This window comes from Budorcas taxicolor, chromosome 21, assembly GCF_023091745.1.
Source record: "Budorcas taxicolor isolate Tak-1 chromosome 21, Takin1.1, whole genome shotgun sequence".
Classification (NCBI taxonomy): Eukaryota; Metazoa; Chordata; class Mammalia; order Artiodactyla; family Bovidae; genus Budorcas; species Budorcas taxicolor.
Window position 1 is genome coordinate 25821399 of NC_068930.1, and position 26872 is coordinate 25848270.

At 46.9% G+C, this 26872-nt stretch overlaps 1 protein-coding gene, 1 long non-coding RNA gene and 1 other non-coding gene across 3 annotated transcripts in view; 2 read left to right on the plus strand and 1 right to left on the minus strand.

Annotated features, from left to right (window-relative positions):
- Window positions 1-4781: 4781 nt before the first annotated feature.
- LOC128066848 (uncharacterized) lies at window positions 4782-8594 on the plus strand. Its single transcript, XR_008201252.1, has 3 exons — window positions 4782-4831; window positions 5724-5878; window positions 8328-8594. It is a non-coding gene; the product is annotated as an uncharacterized LOC128066848 (long non-coding RNA).
- Window positions 7379-7505, plus strand: LOC128067131 (small Cajal body-specific RNA 15). Its single transcript, XR_008201338.1, has one exon. It is a non-coding gene; the product is annotated as a small Cajal body-specific RNA 15 (non-coding RNA).
- Window positions 8595-9892: 1298 nt separating the features above from the next.
- FSD2 (fibronectin type III and SPRY domain containing 2) overlaps window positions 9893-26872 on the minus strand; it is a 37665-nt gene continuing 20685 nt past the window's right edge. Inside the window, exons 6-13 of the mRNA XM_052659592.1 lie at window positions 26423-26544; window positions 23305-23460; window positions 20632-20766; window positions 19742-19892; window positions 17562-17695; window positions 16353-16485; window positions 13047-13223; window positions 9893-10880 (exon numbers count right to left, since the gene is read on the minus strand). Of these exons, the coding sequence (XP_052515552.1) occupies window positions 10628-10880; window positions 13047-13223; window positions 16353-16485; window positions 17562-17695; window positions 19742-19892; window positions 20632-20766; window positions 23305-23460; window positions 26423-26544 (1261 nt within the window). The 3' untranslated portion in view covers window positions 9893-10627. The remainder of the gene's footprint in view (window positions 10881-13046; window positions 13224-16352; window positions 16486-17561; window positions 17696-19741; window positions 19893-20631; window positions 20767-23304; window positions 23461-26422; window positions 26545-26872) is intronic.

Genomic DNA, 26872 nt, shown 5'->3' on the forward strand with positions numbered 1-26872 from the left:
TCAATTTATTCTTTTAACATACAGAGCAGACTCCAAACTCTTCAGCCTGCATTCAAGATCCCTCCTGCTTTAACCTAACTTCTTTTTACATTTCAATCACTGCTTGTCAGTGCTGTCTGTTTGCCAAGCACGCTGTGAAGGTCTACAAATGACACATCCAAATTCTACCCACCCCTCACAGTGTGTGTGTGTCTGTGTGTGTGTGCTAAGTCGTTTCGTTCGTGTCTGACTCTTTGTGACCCTATGGACTGTAGTCTGCCAGGCTCCTTTGTCCATGAGGTTTTCCAGGCAAGAATACTGGAGTGGGTTGTCATGTCCTCCTCCAGGCGATCTTCCCGACCCAGGGATGAAACCTTGTGTCTCTTACATCTCCTGCACCGAAGTGAAGTCACTCAGTCGTGCCCAACTCTTTGCGACCCCATGGATAGTAGCCTGCCCCAAGCTCCTCTGTCCATGGGATTTTCAAGGCAAGAGTACTGGAGTGGGTTGCCATTTCCTTCTCCAGGGAATCTCCCAACCCAGGGATCGAACCCAGGTCTCTCACATTGTAGACAGACGCTTTACCATCTGAGCCACCAGGGAAGTCCTGGCGAGTGCGTTCTTGACCATTAGCGCCACCTGGGAAGCCCCAGTGTCCATGAAAACTTCTCAGATCCAACTAAAATATGTTTGAGTTCACTTGTACTACAGCTGTTGATTGTCAGTATTTGGCGTGCCTACTTCTTAGGCTCTTTGACAGCTATTCTGGGTTGGATAGTGTCAAATCCTCTCCCCGACTCCCATTCATGTCCTTCCTGGACCTTAGAATGCGACTTTATCTGGAATCAGTGCCATTGCAGATGCAGTAAGTTAAACTCAGGTCATACTGGAGTAGGCTGGGCCCTACATCCCATCTTTTAAGAGAAGAAACACAAGGAGAACAGAGTTAAGAAACTGGAGTAAGGAGTAGCTACAAGCACAGAACATCAAGGACTGTTGGACAGCACCAGAAACTGGGGAAGGGAATGGCAAACCACTTCAGTATTCTTGCCTTGAGAACCCCATGAAGAGTATGAAAAGACAGAAAGATATGACACTGAAAGACAAACTCCAGAGGTTGGTAGGTGCACAATATGCTACTGGAGAAGAGTTGAGAAATAGATCCAGAAAGAATGAAGAGATGGAGCCAAAGCAAAAACAACGCCTTGTTGTGGCTGTGACTGGTGATGGAAGTCTGATGCTATAAAGAATAATACTGCATAGGAACCTGGAATGATAGGTCCATGAATCAAGGTAAACTGGAAGTGGTCAAACAGGAGATGGCAAGGGTGAACATCGACATTTTAGGAATCAGTGAACTAAAATAGACTGGATTATATCTACTACTGTGGGCAACAATCCCTTAGAAGAAATGGAGTAGCCTTCACAGTCAACAAAGGAGTTCAAAATGCATTACTTGGGTTCAGTCTCAATAACAACAAAATGATCTCTGTTCGTTTGCAAGGTAAACCATTCAGTATCACAGTTATCCAAGTCTATGCCCCAACTGCTAATGCCAAAGTTGAAGTTGAAGAGTTCTATAAAGACCTACAAGACCTTCTAGAACTAACACCCAAAAAAGATGTCCTTTTTATCACAGGGGACTGGAATGCAAAAGCAGGAAGTCAAGAGATACCTGGAGTACAGGCAACTTTGGCCTTGGAGTACAAAATGAAGCAGGGCAAAGGCTAACAGAGTTTTGCCAAGAGAACGCACTGGTCATGGCAAACGCCCTCTTCCAACAACACAAGAGATGACTCTACAAATGGACATCACCAAATGGTCAATACTGAAATCAGATTGATTATATTCTTTGCAGCCAAAGATGGAGAAACTCTATACAGTCAGCAAAAACAAGACGAGGAAATGACTGTGGCTCTGATCATGAACTCCTTATTGCCAAATTCAGACTTAAATTGAAGAAAGTAGTGGAAACCACTAGACCATTCAGGTATGACCTAAATCAAATCCCTTACGATCATACAGTGGAAGTGACAAATAGATTCAAGGGATTCGATCTGATAGACAGAGTGCCTGAAGAACTATGGGTGCAGGTTTGTGATATTATACATGAGGCAGTGATCAAAACCATTCCCATGAAAAAGAAACGCAAAAAGGCAAAATGGTTGTCTGAGGAGGCCTTACAAATAGCTGAGAAAAGAAGAGAAACAAAAGGCGAGGAAAAAAGGAAAGATATATTCATCTGAATAAAGAGTTTCAAAGAATAGCAAGGAGGGATTTAAAAAAGCCAACGCAAAGAAATAGAGGAAAACAAAGAATGGGAAAGACTAGAGATCTCTTCAAGAAAATTAGAGATACCAAGGGAACATTTCATGCAAAGATGGGCTCAATAAAGGACAGCAATGGTAGGGACCTAACAGAAGCAGAAGATATTAAGAATAGGTGGCAAGAATACACAGAAGAACTATACAAAAAAGATCTTCGTGACCCAGAGTGATAGTGTGATCACTCACCTAGAGCCAGACATCCTGGAACGTGAAGTCAGATTGGCCTTAGGAAGCATCAATATGAACAAAGCTAGCAGAGGTGATGGAATTCCAGCTGAGCTCTTTCAAATCCTAAAAGATGCTGTGGCTAAAGTGCTGCACTCAGTATGGCAGCAAATTTGGAAAACGCAGCAGTAGCCACAGAACTGAAGGTCAGTTTTCATTCCAATCCCAAAGAAAGGCCATACCAAAGAATGCTCAAACTACTGCACGACTGCACTCATCTCACACACCAGCAAAGTAATGCTCAAAATGCTCCGACCTATGCTTCAACAGTACATGAACCATGAACTTCCACATGTTCAAGCTGGATTTAGAAAAGGCAAAGGAACCAGAGATCAAATTGCCAACATCTGCTGGATCATAAAAAAAGCAAGAGAGTTCCAAAAAACCATCTACTTCTGCTTTATTGATTACACCAAAGTCTTTGAGTGGATCACAACGAACTGTGGAAAATTCTTCAAGAGATGGGGATACCAGACCACCTTACCTGCCTCCTGAGAAATCTGTATGCAGGTCAAGAAGCAACAGTTAGAACTGTACATGCAACAACGGACTGGTTCCAAGTTGGGAAAGGAATACCACAAGGCTGTAAACTGTCATCCTGCTTATTTAACTTATATACAGAGCACATCATGTGAAATGTCCGGATGCATGAAGCACAAGCTGGAATCAAGATTGCCAGGAGAAATATCAATAACCTCAGATATGCAGATGACACCACTCTTTGGGCAGAAAGTGAAGAGCAACTAAAGAGCCTCCTGATTAAGTGAAAAAGGAGAGCAAAAAAGCTGGCTTAAAACTCAACATTCAAAAAACAAAGATCATGGCATTCAGTCCCATCACTTCATGGCAAATACATGTGGAAACAATGGAAACAGTGGCAGACTTTATTTTCTTGGGCTCCAAAATAAAAGCAGATGGATACTTCAGCCATGAAATTAAAAGACGCTTGCTCCTTGGATGAAAAGGTATGACCAACCTAGACGGTATATTAAAAAGCAGAGACATTACTTTGCCAACAAAGGTTGGGCTAGTCAAAGCTACGGTTCTTCCAGTAGTCATGTAAGGATGTGACAGCTGGACCATAAAGAAAGCTGAGCCTCGAAGAACTGCTGCTTTTGAACTGTGGTGTTGGAGAAGACTCTTGAGAGTCCCTTGGACTGCAAGATCAAACCAGTCAACCCTAAAGGATATCAGTCTTGAATATTCACTGGAAGGACTGGTGCTGCAGCTCCAATACTTTTGCCACCTGATGCAAAGAACTGACTCACTGGAAAAGACCCTGATGCTGGGAGAGATTGAAGGTGGGAGAAGGGGACGACAGAGGAGATGGTTGCATGGCATCACCACCGACTCAATGGACATGAGTTTGAGTAAGCTATGGTAGTTGGTGATGGACAGGGAGGCCTGGCGTGCTGCAGTCCATGGGGTCGCAAAGAGTCAGACACGACTGAGCGACTGTACTGAACTGAACCAGAAACTACCAAGAGGCAAGTGGGGAGGGGGTTTACCCAGTGTCTCAGAGGAAACATGATCTTGTTGACACCTTTAGTCTTTCTGGCTTCCAGCCTCCAGAACTGTGAGAAAAGGAATATGTTGCTTTAAGCCACCCAACATGTGTTATTTCTTTATGACAGCCCTAGGAAACTAAGACAACAGTAACTTTAACTTCTAATTTACGTTCCCGGCCCCAAGAGTGCCTTTACCCACAGACCGCTCCAGTACTACGTAGGCGCTCAATCCCGTCGCTGGTAAAGCAATGAGTTGAGCTTCAGCAGTCCTACTGGCCAAGAATTACCAGGCATTTATGAACTAACTGCTGCGAGATGCACAGCCAACACTCAGCATTACTGAAGCAAGATATGGGACCACACGGAAAGCCGAAACACAGTGAGAAACTAAATACAGCATGGGGCAAGTGGAGCAAAGCGAGAAACACGGAGGACCCCTGTTGGAGAAGGGGGTTATTTTCTGAGAAGATGGCGTCTCCAAGTCGCTCTCCCAAACCCCGCTCAATGGCTCCCAGGCTTCTCCCCACGGCCGTGGACCCAGGAACTACCCACCGTCCAGCGTTCCTCCGGTCTGTACTACCCAGCGGAGACCATGCCTCCTACAGTATCACAAGCTTAATTCTCCGCGCCTGCGCACGGCGCCTCTACGCGACGCACCGCCTCACGCTGTCGCGTGGGGTGGGACTTCCTCCGGGCGCCCCGGAAACCGGAAGGAGCTCTTTTCTGTAGGAAGGAGAAGAGAGTTGCCACCGACATCGGACACCGGGAAGTAGGCTCCTTGTGTTGCGTAAGGTAAGGCTGATCTCTGGCCACTCGGCGGGGCGGATGACTGCAGGACTGCAGCTACCTTGTAGGCAGGCTGTCTGTAGCATCGCCTTCAAGGGATGCGGCAGGGAACCGGAGTTAGAGATGAGGGGTCGGTGTATCTGTCGCCGGGTCAGGCCACCAGCGACCGAGGTCTCGTTACTAACTCATTGTCCTCAGCTCTTTCGACCTTGTCTGAAAAACGAGCTTGATAGCTCACGGAAAAGTCGTGAGGATAGATACGGAAGGGAGAAATCCACACCCAGAATGAAGTTTAAGAAAAGACTTAAGTAGGTGTAATTTCACAGGAGCGAGATCTGTGTTGCGTAAGTTATGTAACGTGAAAGTCTATACGAACCCTGCCTTTCTGAGTCGATGATTCCTTCCCGGTAGCAGCGCCTGTTGCATTAATTTGAAAAAGTACACTCACAGATGGTCATTTTTAAGCTTCCCGAATTGGTCAGCAGCGTCATCATTTGGTATTAGAGGTGGAACAGGATCGTCTAGGTCATACCCCTCCTTTCATCTTAGATTGAAGCATAGTCTCTGAGGGGAGACCGACTGAAAGTAACACGGGTTGTGAGTGAGACAAACTAGAAGTGAGGTTTCATTTCCAACCCAGAATTCTTTCCTCCACACCGTGCTGTCTCTTTGGATTGCTAAACAAGTCTTTGGGAGAAAAAGTGAGCAGGAATGAAGAGGGAGGTGTTGTACATTTAGGTGCAATATGAATCCATCCAAGGTATACTGGGACAGAAGAAAGGTTGAGAATCCCTCTCCCTGTTCCTGCCTGTATGCAGAAATTTAAAACCCACTTTCTAATAAAGAGGCTTGTAATTTTGGAAGACAATTTGATGTCTCTCTCTTTTTTTTTTTTCAGGTATATGAGCACTTTGAAAGCAGAACACCGTTGTTTCCATGATTTGATCATTCAGAAATTATGAAGGCATAGTTCTTGCCTTTGATTGACTTACAGTCGAGCAGAGTAGACATAGGTCATGGTGGCAGTATAGCCACTTAAGTATTCTGAAGGAGGTGAGTGTGTGGCACTTAAATCAGCCTGAGAGAGGGAGAAATGAGGCAGTGCTTCTAAGAAGTGACTTTTATACAGGCATTTATACAGGTGGACAAGGAATGGGGGTGGGGTGGGGGTGGTCATTCCAGATTTCCAGGAATCTGTGGCTGAATTATAAATTGTACAGAAGACACTGTCAGGTGTTTTCCCCAGAGTGTTAGCCTTACTTTTGGATCTTGCTTCTCTTGTTTTCCTTCTCTCACTGCTCCCTCCCCCTTAACTGGATGGGTAGAAATCCTTCTGCGTGGCAGAATAATAGGATGGTTTTACCAAGAAGTAATGTATGTACTCAGTAAATTCATGTGTAAAAACTAAGTTCCTGCTTTGTTTAAACGCATAGCTAGGAAACCTCAATTTGTTTGTTGGCTTCTTTCCCAGTGAGTGGATTATATTCTTGTCTCCGGTTCAGTCTTTTTGAATATAAGGACATTTAGTCAGTTCAGTCGCTCAGTCGTGTCCGACTCTTTGCAACCCCATGAATCGCAGCACGCCAGGCCTCCCTGTCCATCACCAACTCCTGGAGTTCACTCAAAGTCATGTCCATCAAGTCGGTGATGCCATCCTGCCATCTCATCCTCTGTCGTCCCCTTCTCCTGCCCCCAATCCCTCCCAGCATCAGGGTCTTTTCCAGTGAATCAACTCTTCACATGAGGTGGCCAAAGTATTAGAGTTTCATCTTTAGCATCAGTCCTTCCAATGAACACCCAAGACTGATCTCCTTTAGGATGGACTGGTTGGACCTCCTTGCAGTCCAAGGGACTGTCAAGAGTCTTCTCCAACACCAAAGTTCAAAAGTATCAATTCTTCGGCTTTCAAAGAAGAGATCCCCACATTTAAGCTTAGGAATGAGCACAGGGGAGACAGCAAGATTAGAATCCAAGTTCATACTACAAAAACTTTTGTTGGCTCTGTCTGGGTGACTGCATGTTGTTTTAATCAGCTGCAAGCTGTTAAATTGAATTTGCATAGCTCACATAAATGCCAGTTTAATTCCACCAGGATTTGAGTGAGGTGGAAATAGAGCAAAAAAACCCTGAATCTGTCAAACTGGGGAAAATGAAGAAAAAGGCAGTCAATTAGTAAGTTGGGCTTAATGTTTTTTTCTGGGGAATTGCAGAAAAGAAGCTCTGTAGTAGTAAGACGTGAACTGTTTAGTAGCATTTCTAAAATATTTGGGAGCATTTTACTGACTTGGGGCATAGTTGTGCCCTGCTCATGGTTAATGCTCCTTGCAAGAGACTTCCTAACTGACAGAAAAGATCCTGACTGATGGACTCTTTCCAAATCACCAAGTGTTATCTTGCATTTAGGTTCATTAGCCATTGGTTGCTGTGAAGGAAGCATATGTAAGAGTTCAAATCTCTTAAAGCTTTAAGTTATAAAAGCAATCAGTGACCATTCCCTCAGTGTCTTGACATGCTAGAAGACAGTGTTCTAAAAGCTGGACTTGTCATGTTCTTCTGGAGACTAACAAAATAGAGTCCTTGAAGTCAAGCTGACTCTGCTTTTAGCCTCCTAAATGAAAAGGTAGATAGAACAGGTCTTGTGTGCAAAATGAATTCAAGACCTACTTATCTACCAACAGCAATGATAACAGTTTGCATCATCTTCCTGTAGAAAATAGGAGTAGTAAATACAGAGGTGAGTGAGGGTAAAGAGAGACTTAGTGAGCCTATGAGACTCTTACTCTTTAATTGATAGGAGAGCGATTGGAAATTGGAGAGGTTGGTTAGGAAAGCGGAGGAGAGGACCTTCCTGTAGTGCAGGCTTCAGAGCGTCGAGGAAGTCTCCAGATGGCTAAACTTCCTGGATGGAGACCAGTATAGTGTTGCTTACAGAATGCTGCGTCATGGTGAATCGTGCTGGGGGCAGCTGTCAGTGTGTGAGCCGTGTAAGGTTTTCATATGTGCTGGAAGATGGAAAGAGCAGACTGATGACCAAGCACAAGCTTCAGAAATATTTTATTGGATGTGTACAAGTGCTTGCAAACTGTTGTTTGAATCAACAGGAAGTCAGTTATTAAACATACTTCTCCAAAGAAAAGGCGATTCAGTTTTACTAGAAACCGGTGTCATTTTATATCCCAAGTTTCTAACCAACTTTGCAATCTCATCTAACAAGGGTGCCTTAGGTTCTGAGTGTTCTAAATCTCTGAACCCCTGTTAGTCTACACCAGGATTCTATCGCGGTTTTACATATTCCTTTTCCCCTTTGTTAAGGTGGGGAGGCCAAAGCTTATGTTAATTGCTCAGGAGTTATTTGGTGATATAGGTAAAGAGTTATATAGGTAAAGCTAAGAAAAGAACAGATTTTGATACTTTTTGTCTTAATTGCCCATTATAAAGGATGGTAGCTACAGTGGTCTGATTTTTTTTTTTTTTAATCTTTTTCTGTTTTGTTTTTTAACAGATTTATCAGCAGGTTGCAGGTGAACATGGCCTTGAGGTAAATCCTGCCCCTTGTTGAAATGTAGTTTCAGTAGATAGTTCTTGGCATTTTAAGGAATTAGAATATTTTACAGAAAACAAAAGTTTTGTTTTGGTTCTTTTCTAGACTTTTTTTTTTTCCTTGTAGAAGATGAGAAACATGTTAAAGTTTCTTTATGCTGAGTAATTGTGATACTTGAAGTTGGTCATCTGCCTTGTTTAAGTGGATTTTAAATGTCAAACGCTAATTGTAGACCATTTTTTCTTGATCAAAATAAAATCTTATTAAAACCTTATACGTGCCTAGTTTTTATCCATTTTATCTTATATGTGAAATAAAGCCTGAAAGAACTCTGCATTCAAACTTACTTGATCTGTGAGGTCCAACTTCCTACTTGGTAGTTTTTAGTAGCTGAGACCATTTTTGAACACACACACACACATTTTAATCGCAACTTGAGCCATCTCTGTGCTACTTCCTTATTTCAGGGCAGGGCAGAGCTGCGTGTGTGTGAGGAGCTTTAAGATTGTCAGGTTGAGTTGTGAGTTTAAGAATCTGACTTCTTATTTATATGAATCGGCAGGGTTTTGAGATAGGAGATAAAAGGGGTTCCTTGTGTCAGACTCAGCATGTACTGGGGAGCATGAAAGATTTTTTTAGTTAACACAAAACCCTAAGTGATAGGACCCGGGTAGAATCACCCACAGGACATGATACTAAATTGTCTCTCAGAACTGGCACCGGAAACGAACTCAAGAACCAAACCAGAAATGCAGCCGAGAGGGCTGGGCGTGGACCTCTCAGAATGCAGCAGAGCAGCGAGGCAGGAGGCCCCAAAGCCGCTGGCTGGAGACCTCCTCTCCCCACAGCGCTCAGCTCTGCACTTGGCGGGCTGATGTTTTCTCCTAAAAGACTGTTGTGCATCTGCCCTCTGTCATACATGTTCTGCATTCTCATGTTTGTCATTAAATCTCCCCTCCTATAAGACAAGGGGCTCCCCAGGTGGTGCTAGTGGTAGAGAACCCGCCTGCCAATGAAGGAGACTTGCGGGTGTGAGCCCTGGTTGGGAAGATCCCCCGGAGGAGGAAATGGCAACCCATTCCAGTATTCTTGCCTGGAGAATCACAGAGGAGCCTGGTGGGCTACAGCCCATGGGGTCGCACAGAGTCAGTCATGAGTGAAGTGACTTGGCATGCATGCACGCACATAAGTGTTATTTTTCTCTTTGTTCAAAGGGAAACAAGCTCAGGGAGATAGTGTGACTTTTCTAGGGCCTAAAGCAAAGTGGCTATAACACAGCAATCAAACTCGAGCCTTCCAATTTCAGATATGGTTCTCTTTACCTTATAGGTCAGTTCCTAGAATCAGTTGCAACTACTGGTGTCTATGTTGACCAGACCTGCGAGGGCCCCCTGGCCCCACACCATGTCCCCAACATGTACACAGTGAAAGCAACACGTTTAGTATTTGTGTGTGACACCAGGAAGCACGGGATGTTGCGTCTTTACCAACCTGGCCACCAAGCCCCAGGTGCCCCTCTTATGTCACACTGCCTCCCCTCCATCTCCTGGTCGTAGGTCTTTTGCCGCAGCTTGAATGAGCCCTGCTGTCCCTCACGTGTAGATCAGTGATAGGCTGAAGAGCGGTGCGTAGGTGAAAAAGATGCTCTTTTATTCAACAGATACTCAGTGTGCACGTCTCAGCTTCAGGGACTAAGTGCTGAACAAGACAGACACTGTCTTGCCTTTGTGGAATCAGGCATTACAGAGGTCACTTCAAAATTAGAGGGCATAAATACCATGAAGGAGAGGGACAGATTTTTACAAAGTACTTGATGGGAGAAATCTCACCCTCCAGACTGCCACTGACCACTGGGAAAACGAGAATGCCGCTGAGAAGAGATATGGGCTTCCCTGGTTCTCTCTGCCAATGGCCTCTTGCCTTCTCAAGCCAGTTCTTGGCCAACTAATGAGATGTCACAAGCGCTGGGGCAGCCAGAGCCACTAACATGAATCTTCCCTCCTCCTCCCCAAGCTCCGCAGGCCTTGGGGACTGAGATACTTTGTATATACACAAATAGACCAATGCAGTTTGACAGCCTTAAATACCTTTGAGTTTAGTTTGAGCCTTCATTTTAGAGCCAGGACTAGAACTGAGTAACAGCCTCACACAGGTGGCAGTGCACAGGATCCAAGTCAGGTGAATTGAATGCCAAGTTCAGGCAGCTGAGGCGTGAGTGGCTGGGAGAGGGGTAGGCATGGGAGAGAGACAAGCAGAGTGGGCTAATAGAAAGTGACATGCTTTGGCATCGAAATGCCATTGTGTATCTTCAGGCAGCCAGGTTTTTCCAGGGAAAAACAGGGGTGCACAAACTGGTGAAGCTGACAGCTGAATGTATACAGATGCTGGGAAATGTCCACATTGAAAAATGACAACTTTGCATTTTCATAGTCTAACAGAATACCAATCTTCTTTGGGGGAACCGTTATTCTTACGTCTGGAGTCGTCTTGTTGTGTAGAAATTCATACTTATGCCTGAAGATTAAATGTTGATATAGCAAAGCTTCAGAAACTCTGGATGAGCTATTTACAGAACATTTCAATTTTCAAATACTCCTTTGATTATATTATTTTCTTTCATTAAATGACTATCAAAGTAACAGGCCATTTCTAAAACTATATATCTCTTTGTCCTAAGAAACTTAACGTTTCAAAACTGTTTTTGAGCAGCCACTTAACCTAGAAAACTTAACACACTATCATAAACTCATACTGCATCAAAATTTGTATAGAAATCTTATGTTTAAAAATGTGGATTTCAAGGTTCAGATGTGTAAATCCCCTGAAATAAAAGACATTTGAAACAGGGAGCTTCACGATCTTTCATGCAGTAGACGGGGCCTTTTTGTATAATCTGCACGTTATTGTGAGGCATCCCACTCTTAAACTTTCAAACCAAGTGGGGCACCTGGGGGCTGTCACCACTCAGTACTGTATGCAGTTGCACCGTCTCCTGCCGGGGGAGGGTTGCACCATGAAGGGAGGTTGCCTCTCCTGTGTGCTTTGGAAATGGCTGAAGCCAAATCCTGCCAAGGGAACTGCCTAATGCTGCCCCACTATGGACGCGTGAAAAGCTCTGTGTGCCGGCATGGGGGTCCACACAGTTGAGGTGAACACTTAAGAACATGCTGGAGCAAACCAGCCCATTTCCATCCCAGTTCACCTTATTTTTTCTCAACTGAGCAGTCACCCTCTACTTTCCCTCCCACTACCTATAGAGTCTAAGACTGAGTCAAAAAGTGCAAGTCCTCCACTGTGAACACACACACACACACCCCCCGACATCTTTCCAAGGTGGGGCCACAAGCCTGCTCCAGCGCTCAGCTTTTTACCCTTCCTGTCCTACTCTGTCGTGTGTTCCCGCCCTTCTTTTAGCCTTACCCCTCCCACTCCACACAGATGCCCACTCTTCCTTTATGCCCCTTGTTCTAAACTAAGAGAGGAGACTGCTTTTTAGTCTTAATTCAGGCCGAATATTAAAAAAACAGCGTGTGGCTCAGTGCACGGTGTCTTTTGCATTCTCCAAACTGGATCTGAGGCCTAGCAGAGTGCATTTCAGAGCACAGTTTAGTCCCAGTACCTTACAGGAGGAAGGCTGGTCTCACCTTTGCTCGGGCATGGCAACATTTAACTAACCATGATCGAGGTTTCACTGCGTGAAACATTAATAGGTTTCAGCAAGTTGAGGGTCAGAGGCCCCATAGTACACACGATGCTGGGAAAGTGAGGTGATAAAATTTTTTGCAATTTTTGAGATGGAGGGAGGTTGCACTCAATGGCCTTCTGAGTCGGAAGTGTCTATTGGCCTGGGCCTTGTGGATTTTCCTCCATTAGAGGACAGAATGCTTTTAGCAGCAGAAGCAAACCAGAATTAATCATAACCATTAAGCTTCTGCCCACATCTACCAAAAAAGTTGGATTTGGGGCTTCAAGTCAAACTTCATTTAGTAACACTGAAGTTGAACATAAATGTAAAACCAATCACTTAGTGGTAAAGAATGCTGTCTTTAGAGCCAGACTGCCTGGGTTTGAATCCAAGCCCTGAATCCATGTTGGCAGTGGCTCTGTGTAAAGAATCCGCCTGTCAATGCAAGAAACGCAGCTTCCCTCCCTGGTCTGGGAAAGTCCCACATGCCATAGAGTAACTAAACCCGAGTGCTACAACTATTACACCTGCGCTCTAGAGCCCAGGAGCCACAACTACTGAGCCTACATGCTCTAGAGCCTGCGCTCGCAGCAAGAGGAGCCAGCGCGATGAGAAGCCCACACTGCAACTGGAGAGTAGCCCCTGCTCGGTGCCACTAGGGAAAAGCCCAGGAAGCAGCGAAGGCCCAGCACAGCCAAAACAAGTAAATGGGACAATACAGCTGTGAGAGGCAAATGAGATAGTATGTGCAAGGTTGTTGAGCAATGCTTAACACAGAATAAGCACTCCATAAATTTTAGCTATTTTATCAAAAGTGCCCAGAGCTGCTTTCTCTTTCTAGCTGGACTTTAGGGAAAGGGGCAGGAAATGAGTCCTGAAACATCTTAGCATATTTTAGAAAACATAACGTGGACCTTAGTTATTACCAGTGAAAATCTCTCCCTCTATTCTTACCAAAGTACATTTTGATCTCAGGTACCCAGATTTCACCTTACCTTGATGACGCAAATGCATGCCTCATGCACCACGAGAGGCGGTTTGCCCCCAGGTCCTCTTGTCTGGGGACATCTTCAAAGGCCACACCCACTGTGTAGTCCAAACACTCATCCACCTCTACCTCCCAGTAATGGCGCCCTCGGACTGGAATTAGGTTTCCCATGACTGCAGCACACCTGATTTTAGAAAGTAGAAGTATGTGTCATTTGGGGTGACCCACGCCTGGCTGTGCAGGTGAGTGACACCAACTGCTGGGGTCAGTCAGTAAGTGGTCCGGAAGGGTGGAGGCAGGTGTTCAAACACCTCATTTGTAAGGCGGCACAACCTTTGCTCTCAAAGCTCAGCTGCCCGACGCTGAAGATCAGAAGAAGGTTAGTTCACTGCTGGTCACAGGTGAGGAGGAGACAAGCCCACTCTGTGTGCTTTTTCAGCAACAGGGCTTTTTAGAGTAACAAAAAGATTTGGTTCACTTGTTCCTTAAAAAAGAAAGAGATTGAGGACTTTCCTTGTGGTCCCATGGTTAAGACTGTGCTCACAATGCAGGGAGCCCAGGTTCGATTCCTGCCCTGGAGCTAAGAGTCCACATGCTGCAACTAAGGCTCAGTGCAGCTAAATAAATAAATATTAAATGAACAAGACCACAGGCCCAAACTGGAGCTCTGTGTGCCAAGCCCCAGGTCACCAGTCAGCGACAACTTAGTTACAGTTTTACCTTTCACCTAAATGGAATTTTAAACCAGTCAATCAGAACACTAGTTAGGTAATATGCCTGAGAGACCCCTGACCTTTCCTAAAGGAAAGTAACCTTACCACAGCCAACTTGCTTTTAAAAAAAAAAATTTTTTTTTTTAAATTTTGTACTGGGTTATAGCCAATTAACAAACAATGTTGTGATAGTTTCAGGTGAACAGTGAAGGGACTCAGCCACACATATACCTGTATCCATTCTCCCCCAAACTCCCTTCCCATTCAGGTTGCTGCATAACAGTAGGTTCTTGTTGATTACCCATTAAACACAGAAGTCTATACTCATGCATTCCAAACTCCCTGACTATCCCTTCCCCACGTCCTTACCCCCTGACAACCATAAGCTCGTTCTCTCAGTCTGTGAGTCTCTGTTTTGTAATTTTGTTTGTGTCATTTCTTTTTAGATTCCACATAAAAGGGATGTCATATGATATTTCTCCTCCTCTGTCTGGCTGACTTCACTCAGTAAGACAACCTCTAGATCCATCCGTGTTGTTGCGGATGGCATTACTGCATCCTTTCCAGTGGCTGAGTAATAGTCTATTGTACGCATGTACCACAGCTTCTTTATCCGTTCCTCGGCCGGCGGACGTTCAGCCAACCTGCTTTTTTTGCCTGGAAATATAATTTCCTTGTTCCTGATCCCTTCCACCTGAAAAAGTCTTTCATTCCGTACAGCTCCTTGGACCTCCTTTCTACCTGCTAGATTAGGGGCTGCCCAACTCAAGAATTATTGGAAAAAAGTCAGTAAGAACTTTCAGATTTGATCAATTTCATTTTGTTTCTCAACGCAGGTAAGAACTTGATTGCTTCTTGTTCCTCTCTGCCCCGCCAACCCCGCGCTGAATGGGTGGAGGCAAGGAAGGGTAACGCTGGGTTCCGCTGTACTCTGTGCTGCTGGGCCGCCACAAGCCGCCACAGGTGTGCGTGCTGGTCGCTCAGTCATGTCCAACTCCATGTGACCTCGTGGACTGTAACCCGCCAGCCCCTTTGTCCATGGGATTCTCCAGGCAAGAACACTGCAGTGGGTAGCCACTCCCTTCTCCGAGGGGTCTTCCCGACCCAGGAATCGAACCAGGGTCTCCTGCGGTCTTTACCATCTGAGCCACCAGGGGACAGGCAGTAGGTGCATAACACACCTGCAGTAAGAAGGTCAGCAGGAGCCAGCGTCAGAGAAGAGACAGTTACGAGACAGTCCAGGATGCAGGCAGGGAGGCTAGATGCGGCTGTTCATCGGCAGCCCCTCTGGCCGCTTAAGTCCTTTCTTCCTGAGAAGATCCTCCTGACTCTGAGACCAGCCCACCATGAATTCTTTCTATCCTGATTACCAAGGAGCTGAGAACTGTGTTTAATATTTAATCTTAAAAACAGAAATTAGCCCTTGAAGTTAAACCATGTTCTTTTTTTTTCTTCATCCACTGCTGTGATTTTTCTATTTCAGTAGGGCACATTTGCCCCCCCTCTTTTTTTTAGATTTTTTTTTAATGTGGACCACTTTAAAAGTCTTTATTGAATTTGTTACAATATTGCCTCTTTTGGGGGGTGGGCAGTGAGGCATGTGGTATCTTAGCTTCCCCACAAGGGATCAAACCTACATTCCCTGCACTAGAAGGCAGTCTTAACTACTGGACTGCCAGGGAAGTTCCTTGGCCCCTATTTTAAGTCTTCTTTAAGTATTTGGAAACAAGTAAGGTATAAATGGGGGCTTCCCAGGTGGCACCAGTGGTAAAGAACCATGGACAGAGGAGCCTGGTGGGCTACAGTCCATAGGGTCGCAGAGTTGGACATGACTGAAGCAATTTAGCACTGCATGCAAGGTATTAATAAATGGCACCCCACTCCAGTACTCTTGCCTGGAAACTCCCATGGATGGAGGAGCCTGGTAGGCTGCAGTCCATGGGGTCGCTGAGAGTCGGACACAACTGAGTGACTTCACTTTCACTTTTCACTTTCATGCATTGGAGAAGGAAATGGCAACCCACTCCAGTGTCCTTGCCTGGAGAATCCCAGGGATGGGGGAGCCTGGTGGGCTGCCGTCTATGGGGTCGCACAGAGTCGGACACGACTGAAGAGACTTAGCAGCAGCAGCAGCAGCAAGGTATTAATACATCATTTTGACCTTAAGTACTAAGTTCTGAAAATAGCATCAATCCAGACAGACAGGGCGCATCTTTGATGGACACCCCTCCCTCAGGTCTTGTGCCTGCATGATCATCATTCCTTCCACCAGCTTTGGTGTTTTACCAGGAGTTTTGTTAGAAAGTATCGCCCGGTGGGAGAGAGAGCTCTGGGCTCCGCACTGAGGGGCTGGGTCCTTGTTCTCCCACTGCTCTGGGAGCCCAGGACTCCACTCAGAAGCCATGTCTCCCCTTCTGACATTGGTCAGACCCCTACTCCCCCTCCCCAGCCTCCCCTCCTCCCCTCCCTCTCCCTCATTTCTGGGAGTCAGAGCCTGAGGCCCCTTTCAAGGCTGCATCAGTCATAATCCACCAGTACCCAGATAACAGCACGTATTAGCGGAGTTCATGAACTGTTCGGGTGAGGTGCTGATACAGTACCTGGTAAACTGGGCATCGCTGGGGACTGGCTCCCTAGGGGGGCCTCTCCTCTCGCTTCGCACAACCGTGAGCCCATCTTTGGATACAGTCAGCCGTGGATGGCAGGTGTGCTTGTCCAGGGGGAAGTAGCTGCCTGCGAGGGGGAGAGGCACATGGAGACCCCCCAAGCCAATCATTCCGCTGCTTTCTCCACGTTGCACTCTGCACAGGCCGGGCCTCACCACCCATGGCTGGCATTAGCTCCCTGTATGACAGTGGTGAGCCCGTACCTTGCCTGGTGATGCCCCTCATGCTAATAATGATGGCAGTTTACATGGGTCGGGCGTTACTGGGTGTCTAGTACTGAGCAAAGCAGTTTGTTGCGTCTTATCTCATTCACACCTTAGAAGTATCCAGGTGTTAGTATTTCCATTTTGTAGAAGAGGAAACAGAGGGGCAGGGTGGTCCTGTCATCAGCTGTAGATGTTAGAACTCAAATTGGAACCCCAGAGACATCCCTGGTGGCTAAGACTCCATGCTCCCAAGGCAGGGGGCCTGGGTTCCATCCCTGGTCAGGGAACTAGACCCCATGTGTTATAACTGAGACCCAGTGCAGTCAAATAAATAAATACTTCAAAAAAAAATAAAAATAAACATAAAAATAACAACAACAACCCCAAACCCCAAGCCCATCTGATTCCAGTGGCTGTGCTCTTCACTGGGAGGCTGTAAATACCTGCAGGTGAACAGGAATTTCTAATCTGCTTGCCAAGGGGAGTAGGAATTGAGGGAATTACTAGTGATCAATTTGACAAAGGTTAGCAAAATCCAACTTTCAATGAGGGCAGTGAGAGAGAAGGGAGGAGATCGTAGAACCTTCTCCGAATTATGGTTAAAACAAAGCACATCAAAAAAAAAAGTTACACAATGGGGATTTCCCTGGCAGCCCCTGGGTTAAGACACCTTCCAGTGCAGGGGGTATGGGTTCCATGTCCAGATGGGGAACCAAGTTCCCACATGATGGGTGGTGCGGCCAGAAAAAGTAAAGTGGCCCCCTTCTGTAAAGTGGGCCCCCAGGGCTTTGATTGCCCCCGAGCCCCTTCCTAGCCTGATTTGCCATGTGTTCACATTAGTGAACGTTCATCAATTTTCCAGTGAAGTCACAGCAGCACTGGGTCTGCCACGAAGGGGTATCTTTGGGTCCAGCGAGTGTGTGGTGGGGGCACAGACCTGTGGTGTGGACGGTAGTGGGCTCACTTCTCGCACTGGGGCCGCCCACGTTGAGGGCTCTCACATAGATGGTGTAGTTCTGCCGGGGCTGCAGCTGCACCAGGCACTCGCAGGTCGGGATGCCCACAACAGACCTGGGTGAGGAGGCGCGCTGGCATCACCGAGGGGCTGGGGCAGACAGACCCAAGCACCAGCCCCTCCCCGCTGACCCCCAGCAGCGGCACAGGCAGGAGTGAGGCTCTCCTCAGTGCTCCCTCCCAGTCGGGTCCCCTTTTCTCATTTTCTTGTGTCCTTTCTGTCTGTGGCTCTCACTCCTCCAAGCTCCTCACTCTGTGTCCCAGGCATCCAGCACTGCACTCAGTCTGGGTCTAACGCTGCATCAGTGGGGCGTGCATGCAGTTGAATCCAGTGTGTGCCAGCCCGTCTGGCAGGACCACAGCCTCTCTGAGGGCAGGGGCCAAGTACCACAAGCTAAGCACAGCGCTGGGCTCACAGCAGGCTCTCCATCTGTGTTTATGAACAAATGATCTGACTAGAGCTGATATAGAGGGGCCCTGGGGGTAATTGAATGTAGCCGCTGCCCTCATAGAGCTTCCAGTCTAGAAGAAAGGCATTTCTCAAGCCATCCCTGGAAGAAACATAAGATGGTAACATGACAAGTTGATGGTATATTATGGAAGGTACACTAGCTGAGAGGTGTTTTTGAGCTGAACTCCAAAGAATGACTGGGAGGTAAATGGATAAGAAAGAGAATAGAGGATTCTCGTTCATAGAAGAAGCATGTGCAAAGGCCCTGTGGCAGGAAGAAGCATAGACAGTAGAAGGAACTATTAATAAAATATAACCCATGTGGTTGAGGGAGGGCGAGCTGGTGAGGATAAGCTGGACAGGCAGGAAGGGGCTAGAGCCAGTGAAGGAATTTTGTCTTCTTCAGGGATGCCATGATTAGATCTATACTAGGAGAGTAAGCACTGCCCAGCCTTCTGATGACCCCCAGTGAAAAAGGTTTAAAGTATCAGCACAAGTTGCAAAGGAAATCCAAACCATTTGGGGCGGGGGGTCAGACCACTGAACTCCCTTCCCTGCTCCTGAGGATCCCTGGAAGTAGATAACCCAGGTTAGCAAGCCCTGATGTGGTTGTGGACACATGAAATCTACCTGGGACAAATCAGCTGGGGCTGGGGGAGGGGAGGGGCTGGGGGCAGATGGCCAGGTCCCAAGCCCTGAATTTAGTGTAGAACAATCTGTCTCCCTAACAGTTGACACCAACCCCTCCTCCTCCATTTCTCTAAAGCTGGGTTGGTGCACAGTAGGGCAGCCCCTGGACTTGGCTGCCTTTCACAAGCTTCTGGACCGCCTGGTTGTAATCCAGAGGCCTAGCCATAATTCCTCCACTGTATACAGCTGTAGATTTATAGGATCTGCAGGCCCTTGTGGGTCCTGAGTCCAGCCCTCTTCTAGCTGTGAACTCCTCCAGATCTCTGCCAACCAGAGGGGAACATGAGCCTCTAGGCAGATGACCACCAGGGACATGATGTTCTTTGTACATTGAATTCAATTCTCTTTCATTTCTGCTTTTCTTGGTTCTTTCTCCTCCTCAAGTTCCAGCCAGGTGGGTTTCTTGGTTCCTCCAGTGCAGGAAGCTCACTCCTGCCCAGGAGCCAGGCCTTGCCTGCATCCACTCTTCTCAGGCCTCCTCCCTTCCCATCCATCTGGTCTCAGTTCAAATGTCCACTCTCTCCACAGTAAGCCTCCACCTCCACTGCATTCCCTATTTCATTGCATATCTCTTCCCTTCACGCTACTGTGTGTTTTAAGCATTTGTTTTCTTGGTTTTTGTCTATTTCCCCCAACTCAGACTGTCAGCTCTGTCAGGGTGGGGAATTTGTCTCTCTGGGTCACCAGTGCCCAGGCACCATCTGTACACTCAATACTTGTTGAATGAATAATGGGAAACCCTGGTTGGACTAAGAAAGCAACCCTGAGGTTTACCACTTATTCACTTCTTCACTCATCCATCATTTATCTTCAATCACAACATTCCAGTTACTTCTCACGAAACTAAGCAATCTAAAATCAAGGTTCCTGTGTTTAACTTTCTCTCCAGATGCCACACTTCTCCTAAGCTGTGCCACTGTGTCGAGGCCTCTCGTGCCTAGCCAACGCCCCTTGTGACTCACTCAGTTACACCCGAGGCCCCCGGCGTCTCTGCCTGGGTCAGCTCCACCGTGTATGAGTCCACAGGATTCAGGTTTCCAGACTCCCAGGAGATGAGCGCAGCCTCCTCACAGCTCCTTATCTCTTTGCTTTTTATAATGGGGGGACAAGGCGCTAAATGCAGGGGAAATGGAGAGAGGAACAACCCTTCTGTTCACATCCAGCCTAGTGCTCCAGAACACAGCACACACCACGAGCCCTCTCTTCCTGCAAGAGGTTCAGTGCAATAAAAGGCAAACCAGGTGTTTCAGCCTAGACAATCATGTCCCCCTCCAAACTCATATGTTGAAACCTATCCCCCAGTGTGATGATAACTGGAGTCTCCGAGAAGTGCCTAGGTACTGAGAGCTGAAGGGGTTTATTATACAAGGACACCCAACGAACTCTCTCGCCCAGTTCCATCACAGGAGGACACAGCAAAAAAAGGCCACTCTGAACCAGGAAGTATCTTCCCTAGATACTGAATCTGCTGGCACCTTGATCTTGTACTTCCCAGCCTCCAGAACCACGAGGAATAAATTTCTGTTGTTTATAAGCCATCCAATGTGCAGTATTCTAACAGCCCAAAGGAACACCAGGAAATCACTTGCAGATATCTCTGGAGTGGAGGATGGCTGCATGGTTCAAATGTGTCTGTGAAACTGTGTCCAAGGGCAGTACTTTACCTTCTTTTGAGACCAACTGTGAAAAAATGTCCCTGCCATATCAGGCATACAGATTTGGCGTACTAAATAAAAGGAAAGAAGTGCCAAGCTATTCTTGTCCTTCCAAGTGACATCAAAGCCCTGCCCCCATCAAGACAGCTGAGACTTCTGGGTCCCCTTCAGTGAAGGTCCTACAAGTGGCCCCTTACCTGTCATGTACACCGCACGCTCACTGGTGGGGCTGAGGCCGGCCCTGTTCTGAGCTGTGACCCAAAATTCATACTGCGTGTTTGGCAACAGGTTTGTCACTGAGCAGTATGTTTCTTTGATGGTCATTGTAACCTCTGGGGGAAAAATGATAGGAATTAAAGCCTAGAACTTCCCTGGTAGTCCAGTGGTTAGGAATCTACCTGCAAATGCAGGGGACACCAGTTAGATCCCTGGTCTGGGTGGATTCCACATGCTGCAGGGCAACTCAGCTCATGTGCCACAACTGCTGAGCCTGTGCTCCAGAGCCCTTGAGCCACAACAAGAGAAGCCACCACAATGAGAAGCCTGCACACCACAACTAGAGAGTAGCCCCCACTCGCTGCAACTAGAGAAAGCCTGTGCACAGCAACAAAGACCTAGCACAAACATAAATAAATAAATGGAGTTCAACCCCCAAATAGGTCAACTGGCTCTAAGTTCATTGCACTATAATCTATTTTCCCTGAGGTAGATACAGAACTGGCTACCAATCCCCATAGGCTGTGTATGCGTGCCCCGCTGCAATGAGACTCTGTGGATCCTTCCATTGAGAGGACTGGTCTTTCCCACTATCCATTGCAGCTGAGCTTAACCACGTGACTTTCTTTGGCCAACGGGACCACTTCAAACATGGTGCAAGCAGAGGTTTGGGCAGTGCTGGAGCATGGGTGCCTTGTCCTCTTCCTGCCAGGAATGCTTCCATTTCCATGAAACGACCCTGGGCTAGCCTCCTGAAGAATGTGATCATGATGTGAACAGAGGCCCCCAGCACTGCAGCTGATGCCCTAGACGTAACAGCAAGGCCATCCTAGCCTGTCCAGACCCTCTCAAGCTGGCACAGACTAGAACTGTCTCGTTCATAGAATTATAACAAATTCTATCCATTTCATAGAATTGGATATAGTTTATAATACAACTATCCAACTCACAGAATTATAATAAATAATAAACATAATTTAAAAAGTGGAAGTATCATTGATTTACAATATTAGTTTCCGGTGTACAACACAGTGATTCAATATTTCTATAGATCATATTCCAGTTAAAGGTATCATAAAATATTGTATATATTCCCTGTGCTGTACAATATTGCCTTGTAGTTTATTTTATACATAGTAGTTTGTACCTCTTTGTACCTCCTGCCCCTAGCAACAAATGAATGAACATAAAATTTGTCATTTTAGCTTATATGTTGGGTATATGTGTGTGTGGGGGGGGAGTGTTGTTATACAGCAAAAGCTAACTGATACACCTCTAAACATGCCCAGACTCTTAAGGCAGTGACAGGTCATTAATCCACTCTCGGAAATCAGTTCCTTTATAACAAAGTGCTCATTGGAAAGATCTTTACTGGGACGTCCCCAGCAGTCTGGTGGTTAAGAATTTGCCTTCCAGTGCAGGGGGCACAGGTTCGATCCCACATACCTCATGTCCAAAAAACCAAAACATGAAACAGAAACAATATTGTAACAAACTCAATAAAGACTTTAAAAATTAAAAAAAAATTGTGATCAAAACATTAAAAAAAAAAAGATCTTTATCAATCACCAGGACAAAGCCCCCTAACAATGGCATTTTCTGCAGAGGGTGCCAACAGGGCTGATTTGTGGCAAAAACTGCTATGAATCAGATCTGACTTTGTGGTCCTCAGTCTCCCCTCCCATTCCCTCTTTAGTCCTTATTCTCTCCCTCATTGTGGATTAAACTTACTTTTCTCAAGAACTCCCGTTCCTTCCTAATCCCTGGGCAGACAAATCGTCCTCACCTCTGGCACTCAGAAGCCTTCTATCTGCATAAATAGGCACAAGGGGAGGAGCTCCAGGCAGGGAGCCTGAGGTCTCAACTCTCATTCTGGCTCTGCCATAACCTGTGGTGTCCCCGCGTGTCCGCTCATCTCTCTCTAGGTCATCCATAGGATGGAGATCTCTGAATCCCTTTCCCACAGTCTTGCTCTGACCCCACGCACACAGAACAGGCCCGGCCAGGCTGGCCCTGATCCTTCAGATGCTCAGCTGGAGCTCCTCTGCTGTCTGATCCCCTTCTCAACAGAAGACTGGCTTATCTACGAAGAGGGGGCATCTCCCTCAGCCCTAACCCTGCACCAGCCAGCTCTACTGCCCGGGAAGAGGACGGGCTGAGGACTGCATGCAGTGGAGGCCAGGTGCTTTCCACCTAGGAATGTGGGTCAGATTCGTAGCAGCCCTTCCAGGCTGCAGAGCCCTCCTCGGCCCCCTGGGGGTCTGCAGACTAACTGCCCCCCCCCGCACCCCAGGTTCTCCCAACACAGGGTGACCTCAAGGAAAGCCCGGCCACCCTTACATGCCAGGACCTGCTAGAACCCAGCCAGTCCCGCTGGGCCTCCTCGAGGAGGGGTGTCCCCACGCGTCCTGCACATGGTGCAGCCAGAGACCCATCATCCCCAGGGCAACCCCGATCTGATGGCTGTGGATACGCTCCACGTATCTGAGCCCTATGATTCTCCCCAGCCAGGCCTCAGCTTGCCTTCTGAGCCTTTCCTGCCATGCTCACCTGCCTGCACGCCACCCTGCAAGGAGCTAGGTGTGCAGATTCACCACATCGCCGCCTCCCCAGGGCCCATGCTGGAGCTTGTTTCTGCTCCTGGCAGCCCTCACCTGTTTGTTCCTTCCCAGGCGAGCTGTCCTGCACTGGCCGGTAGGATAGCTGATAGCTCTCCACAGTGTCATCGGAGTACAAGCTCCAGCACACTCGGACTGAGGAACCCGTGGCTGAGTTAGGGGCCTGTGGGTTTATCACTGGAGCAGAAGGAGCTAAAAGAGGAAAAGGGAGGAAAACAAAGACAAGTGAGGAGCCTTCACCTAGAGGCACCAATGGGAACGGCCGCTTTTATAGGACAATCCATCCCTCAAAGCATCCCATGGGCTTCAGAGATGGGAGAGGCAGCCCAGGTGGCAGGCCAGACCTCCCAACCAGGAGCCTCAGTAAAAACTGGTTGTGTCCATCTTACTTCCCCCAACACGAGCTGGGGGAGGTGGGGTTGCTGACAGCAGCTCAGGCTGGGGTGTTTGCAAGTCCTGCCCTAGTGAGGGATGGGTCCTTGGACCCCACCATGCCATCCAAAGAGGCAGGACAGCCAGGACCACAGCACCGCCGCCCTCAGTCCTACAGTGAACAGAGGAGGGAAACAGCCTGCAACAACTGGCTCCTTCATTGTGATTTCATTATGATGAGAGATGATTAGGTTTGGAAAAACTATGCTTTTTCAGAACCAACTTTTTTTTTTTTTGGACTGCGCTGTCTTCATTTTGGCATGGGGGCTTCTCTAGTTGTGGTGTGCAGGCTCCAGAACACATGAGCTCAGCAGTTCAGAAGTTGTGGTGCTTGGGCTTAGTGGCCCGGAGGCACGTGGGATCTTAGTTCCCTGACCAGGGATCAAACTTGTGTCCTCTGCATTGGAGGTGGATTTTTAAAATTATTTACTTATGGCTGTGTTGGATCTTTGTTGCAGCACAGGCTTTCCCCTAGCTGTGCTGGGTGCTCAGGCCATTCTCATTGCAGGGGCTTCTCTTATTGCGGAGCGCAGGCTCCAGGGCACACTGGCTTCAGTAGCTGCAGCACATGGGCTCAGTAGTCATGCATTCTGGGCTCTAGAGCACGGGCTCAGTAGCTGCAGCACATGGGCTCAGTAGTTATGCATTCTGCGCTCTAGAGCACGGGCTCAGTAGCTGTGGTGCATGGGCTCAGTTGCTCTGTGGCATGCGGGATCTTCTTGACCCAGGGATTGGACTCGTGCTTCTTGCATTGGCAGGCGGATTTTTGACCGCTGAGCAACCAGAGAAGCCCCGGAAGGCAGATTCTTAACCACTGGCTCACAAGGGAAGTCCCCAGAACCAGCTTCTTTTGAGTCCATCTACTGAGTTAATACTTTTCTTCTCTGTGGATTAAGAATTCTTCCTACCCCATCCCCACACACATCCAAGAAACATTCCTTGTGTGTCTTCTGTAATTCTTCACCCATGGCAGCATCTCCTTCCATTCGGGGCTTTCAAGAACATCCTTATTTTCAAATTCTGAAATTGTTCAGACCAGGAAGGACTTCATGGAGCGTACTCAGCTTTTCCTTGCTGGTTAGGGGGTGGAAGGCCCCTAACATGACAAAAGTGAGAAGAGAAAGGACCTGTATCCCCACGTGATGTAGCTCGGGATGCACAGCAGATGCCCTGTTATGCCCTGCAAAGAAGAGTCCCCTCCGGGGAGGCAGTGAGAAGAGGGATGGCCCTGGATACAGGCTGGGGGCTGATGGTCTGCCTGGGACCCGGACACAGGAGGGTGAGGAGAAACCACCACTACGTGTCTCAAGCACTGACTTAGGCAATAGTGCCTTTCCTTCCAAATGACTCTGTCTGATTATTTGGGCAATACCGTCCTCAGACCATCTAAAGGACTTCACAGCTCAGCAAAATCTCCCCTCAACCCAGGGAGTCTAAGAATGGCCTCCAAGACTCCAATGAAGGATGTTCATTGTAGTATGGTTTATAAGGATGAAAAACCTAGAAGCATCTCGGCACCAACAGTTGAGGATTAAGGTATACAGCCATTAAAATGATGTTGCAGAAGAATTTATCAGTGAGAATTAAGGATACAGATTAAATATAGAGCTATTAAAATGATGTCATAGAAAAATTAATCAGCGCAAAATAATATTCATCACAAATGTTTCACTAGGAAAAAAAAAGCGGATTATAAAACAGGATGATTTCATTTTTATTAAAAAAAAAAAAAACCTCTTGTATAAAGGAAAAACCTAGACTTCCCTGGTGGTTCAGTGGTTGTGAATCTGCTTGTTAGTTTAGGGGACACGGGTTTGATCCCTGGTCTGGGAAGATTCCACATGCTGTAGGGCACCTAGGCCCGTGTGCCACAACTACTAAGCCCATGCTCTAGAGCCCATGAGCCCGGGCTCCACAAAGGAAGCCACTGCAACAAGAAGCCTGTGCACTGCAGCTAGAGAGTAGCCCCTGCCTGCTGCCACTACAGAAAGCCTGCACGCAGTGACGGAGACCCAGCGCAGCCAAAAATTAATTTTTTAAAAGATTGTAAAAAAGTCTTTTGAAGAAGGAAAATCTAAAATAATAATATAAAACATTTTTCATAATGTTGCTTGGTGTTGCTGGATGAGAAAGGAAAGATGGTATTAAATTCTAGTAACAGTCTTAAAAAATGAGTCCTCACAATAAGATTTTTAAGAGCTACCTGGCACCATGTGACATGCTATATACATACATTACTCGTTTATTTTTCACCATGTCCTCATGAGTCATTGTTATATCCATTTTACCAGGGAAACCAAGGCTCAGAGAGGTTAGATAAGTTTCCCAGGGTCACACAGGTAGGAAGTAGCAGGGCTGGGATTCTCACCAGCTCCATAGGATTCCAAAATACATCTTTTAATCCTATGCTAAAAACAACCACTTGAGAGGGACATAAATACAACATTCAAGGAAATAAAATTCGGGATACTTGTTTGGAGTAAGATAGGCTGATGGGGACCAGATGCTGGCACCCTGGAGAGGGATGGAGGATATTTATCCCAGGAAGGTCAACCTCTGTTTTCACCCTTACAAGCCATAAAGACAAAAACATGAAGCTCATGCAGCTGGTGAGGGAAAATGCCTGTTTCTAGATCTTTATGATTTTTTTTTAGCCATGAAACTTTTTAACTCAAAGCTCAGAGAAACTGGTGTCAGGTATGCACCCAGGTGAGACACGCACCTGGGATGGTATTTATGGAGCCCATCAGCTCCTCAACATCAGAGAAATCCAAGGTCTGGTCTTCAAAGTCGGGCTGTGCTGAGATCTCCACATCTGTTTTTGTTTTCAGGAATTTTCCGAGTCTATTGGTATAAAAAGACACACTAACAAGAATGGAGGGATACTCTTCCCCAGGGTCACTAGCGACCAGCAATGAGGGCCTCTTTACTGGACTCTTTTTTAAAATAAATATTTTGTTTTTGGCTGCACCAGGTGGCATGTGCAACCTTAGTTCCCCAACCAGGAATCGAATGAAACTGCACCCCCTGCACTGGAAATGTGGAATCTTAACCACTGGACCTGCCAGGGAAGTTCCCAGCTGAACTCTTATTTCTTTATTTTAAAATGCTGCAGGTGGCCTTCTGGCCTATGCTTCAGTGACTGACCTATGAAGTCACTGGAAGGGATAGG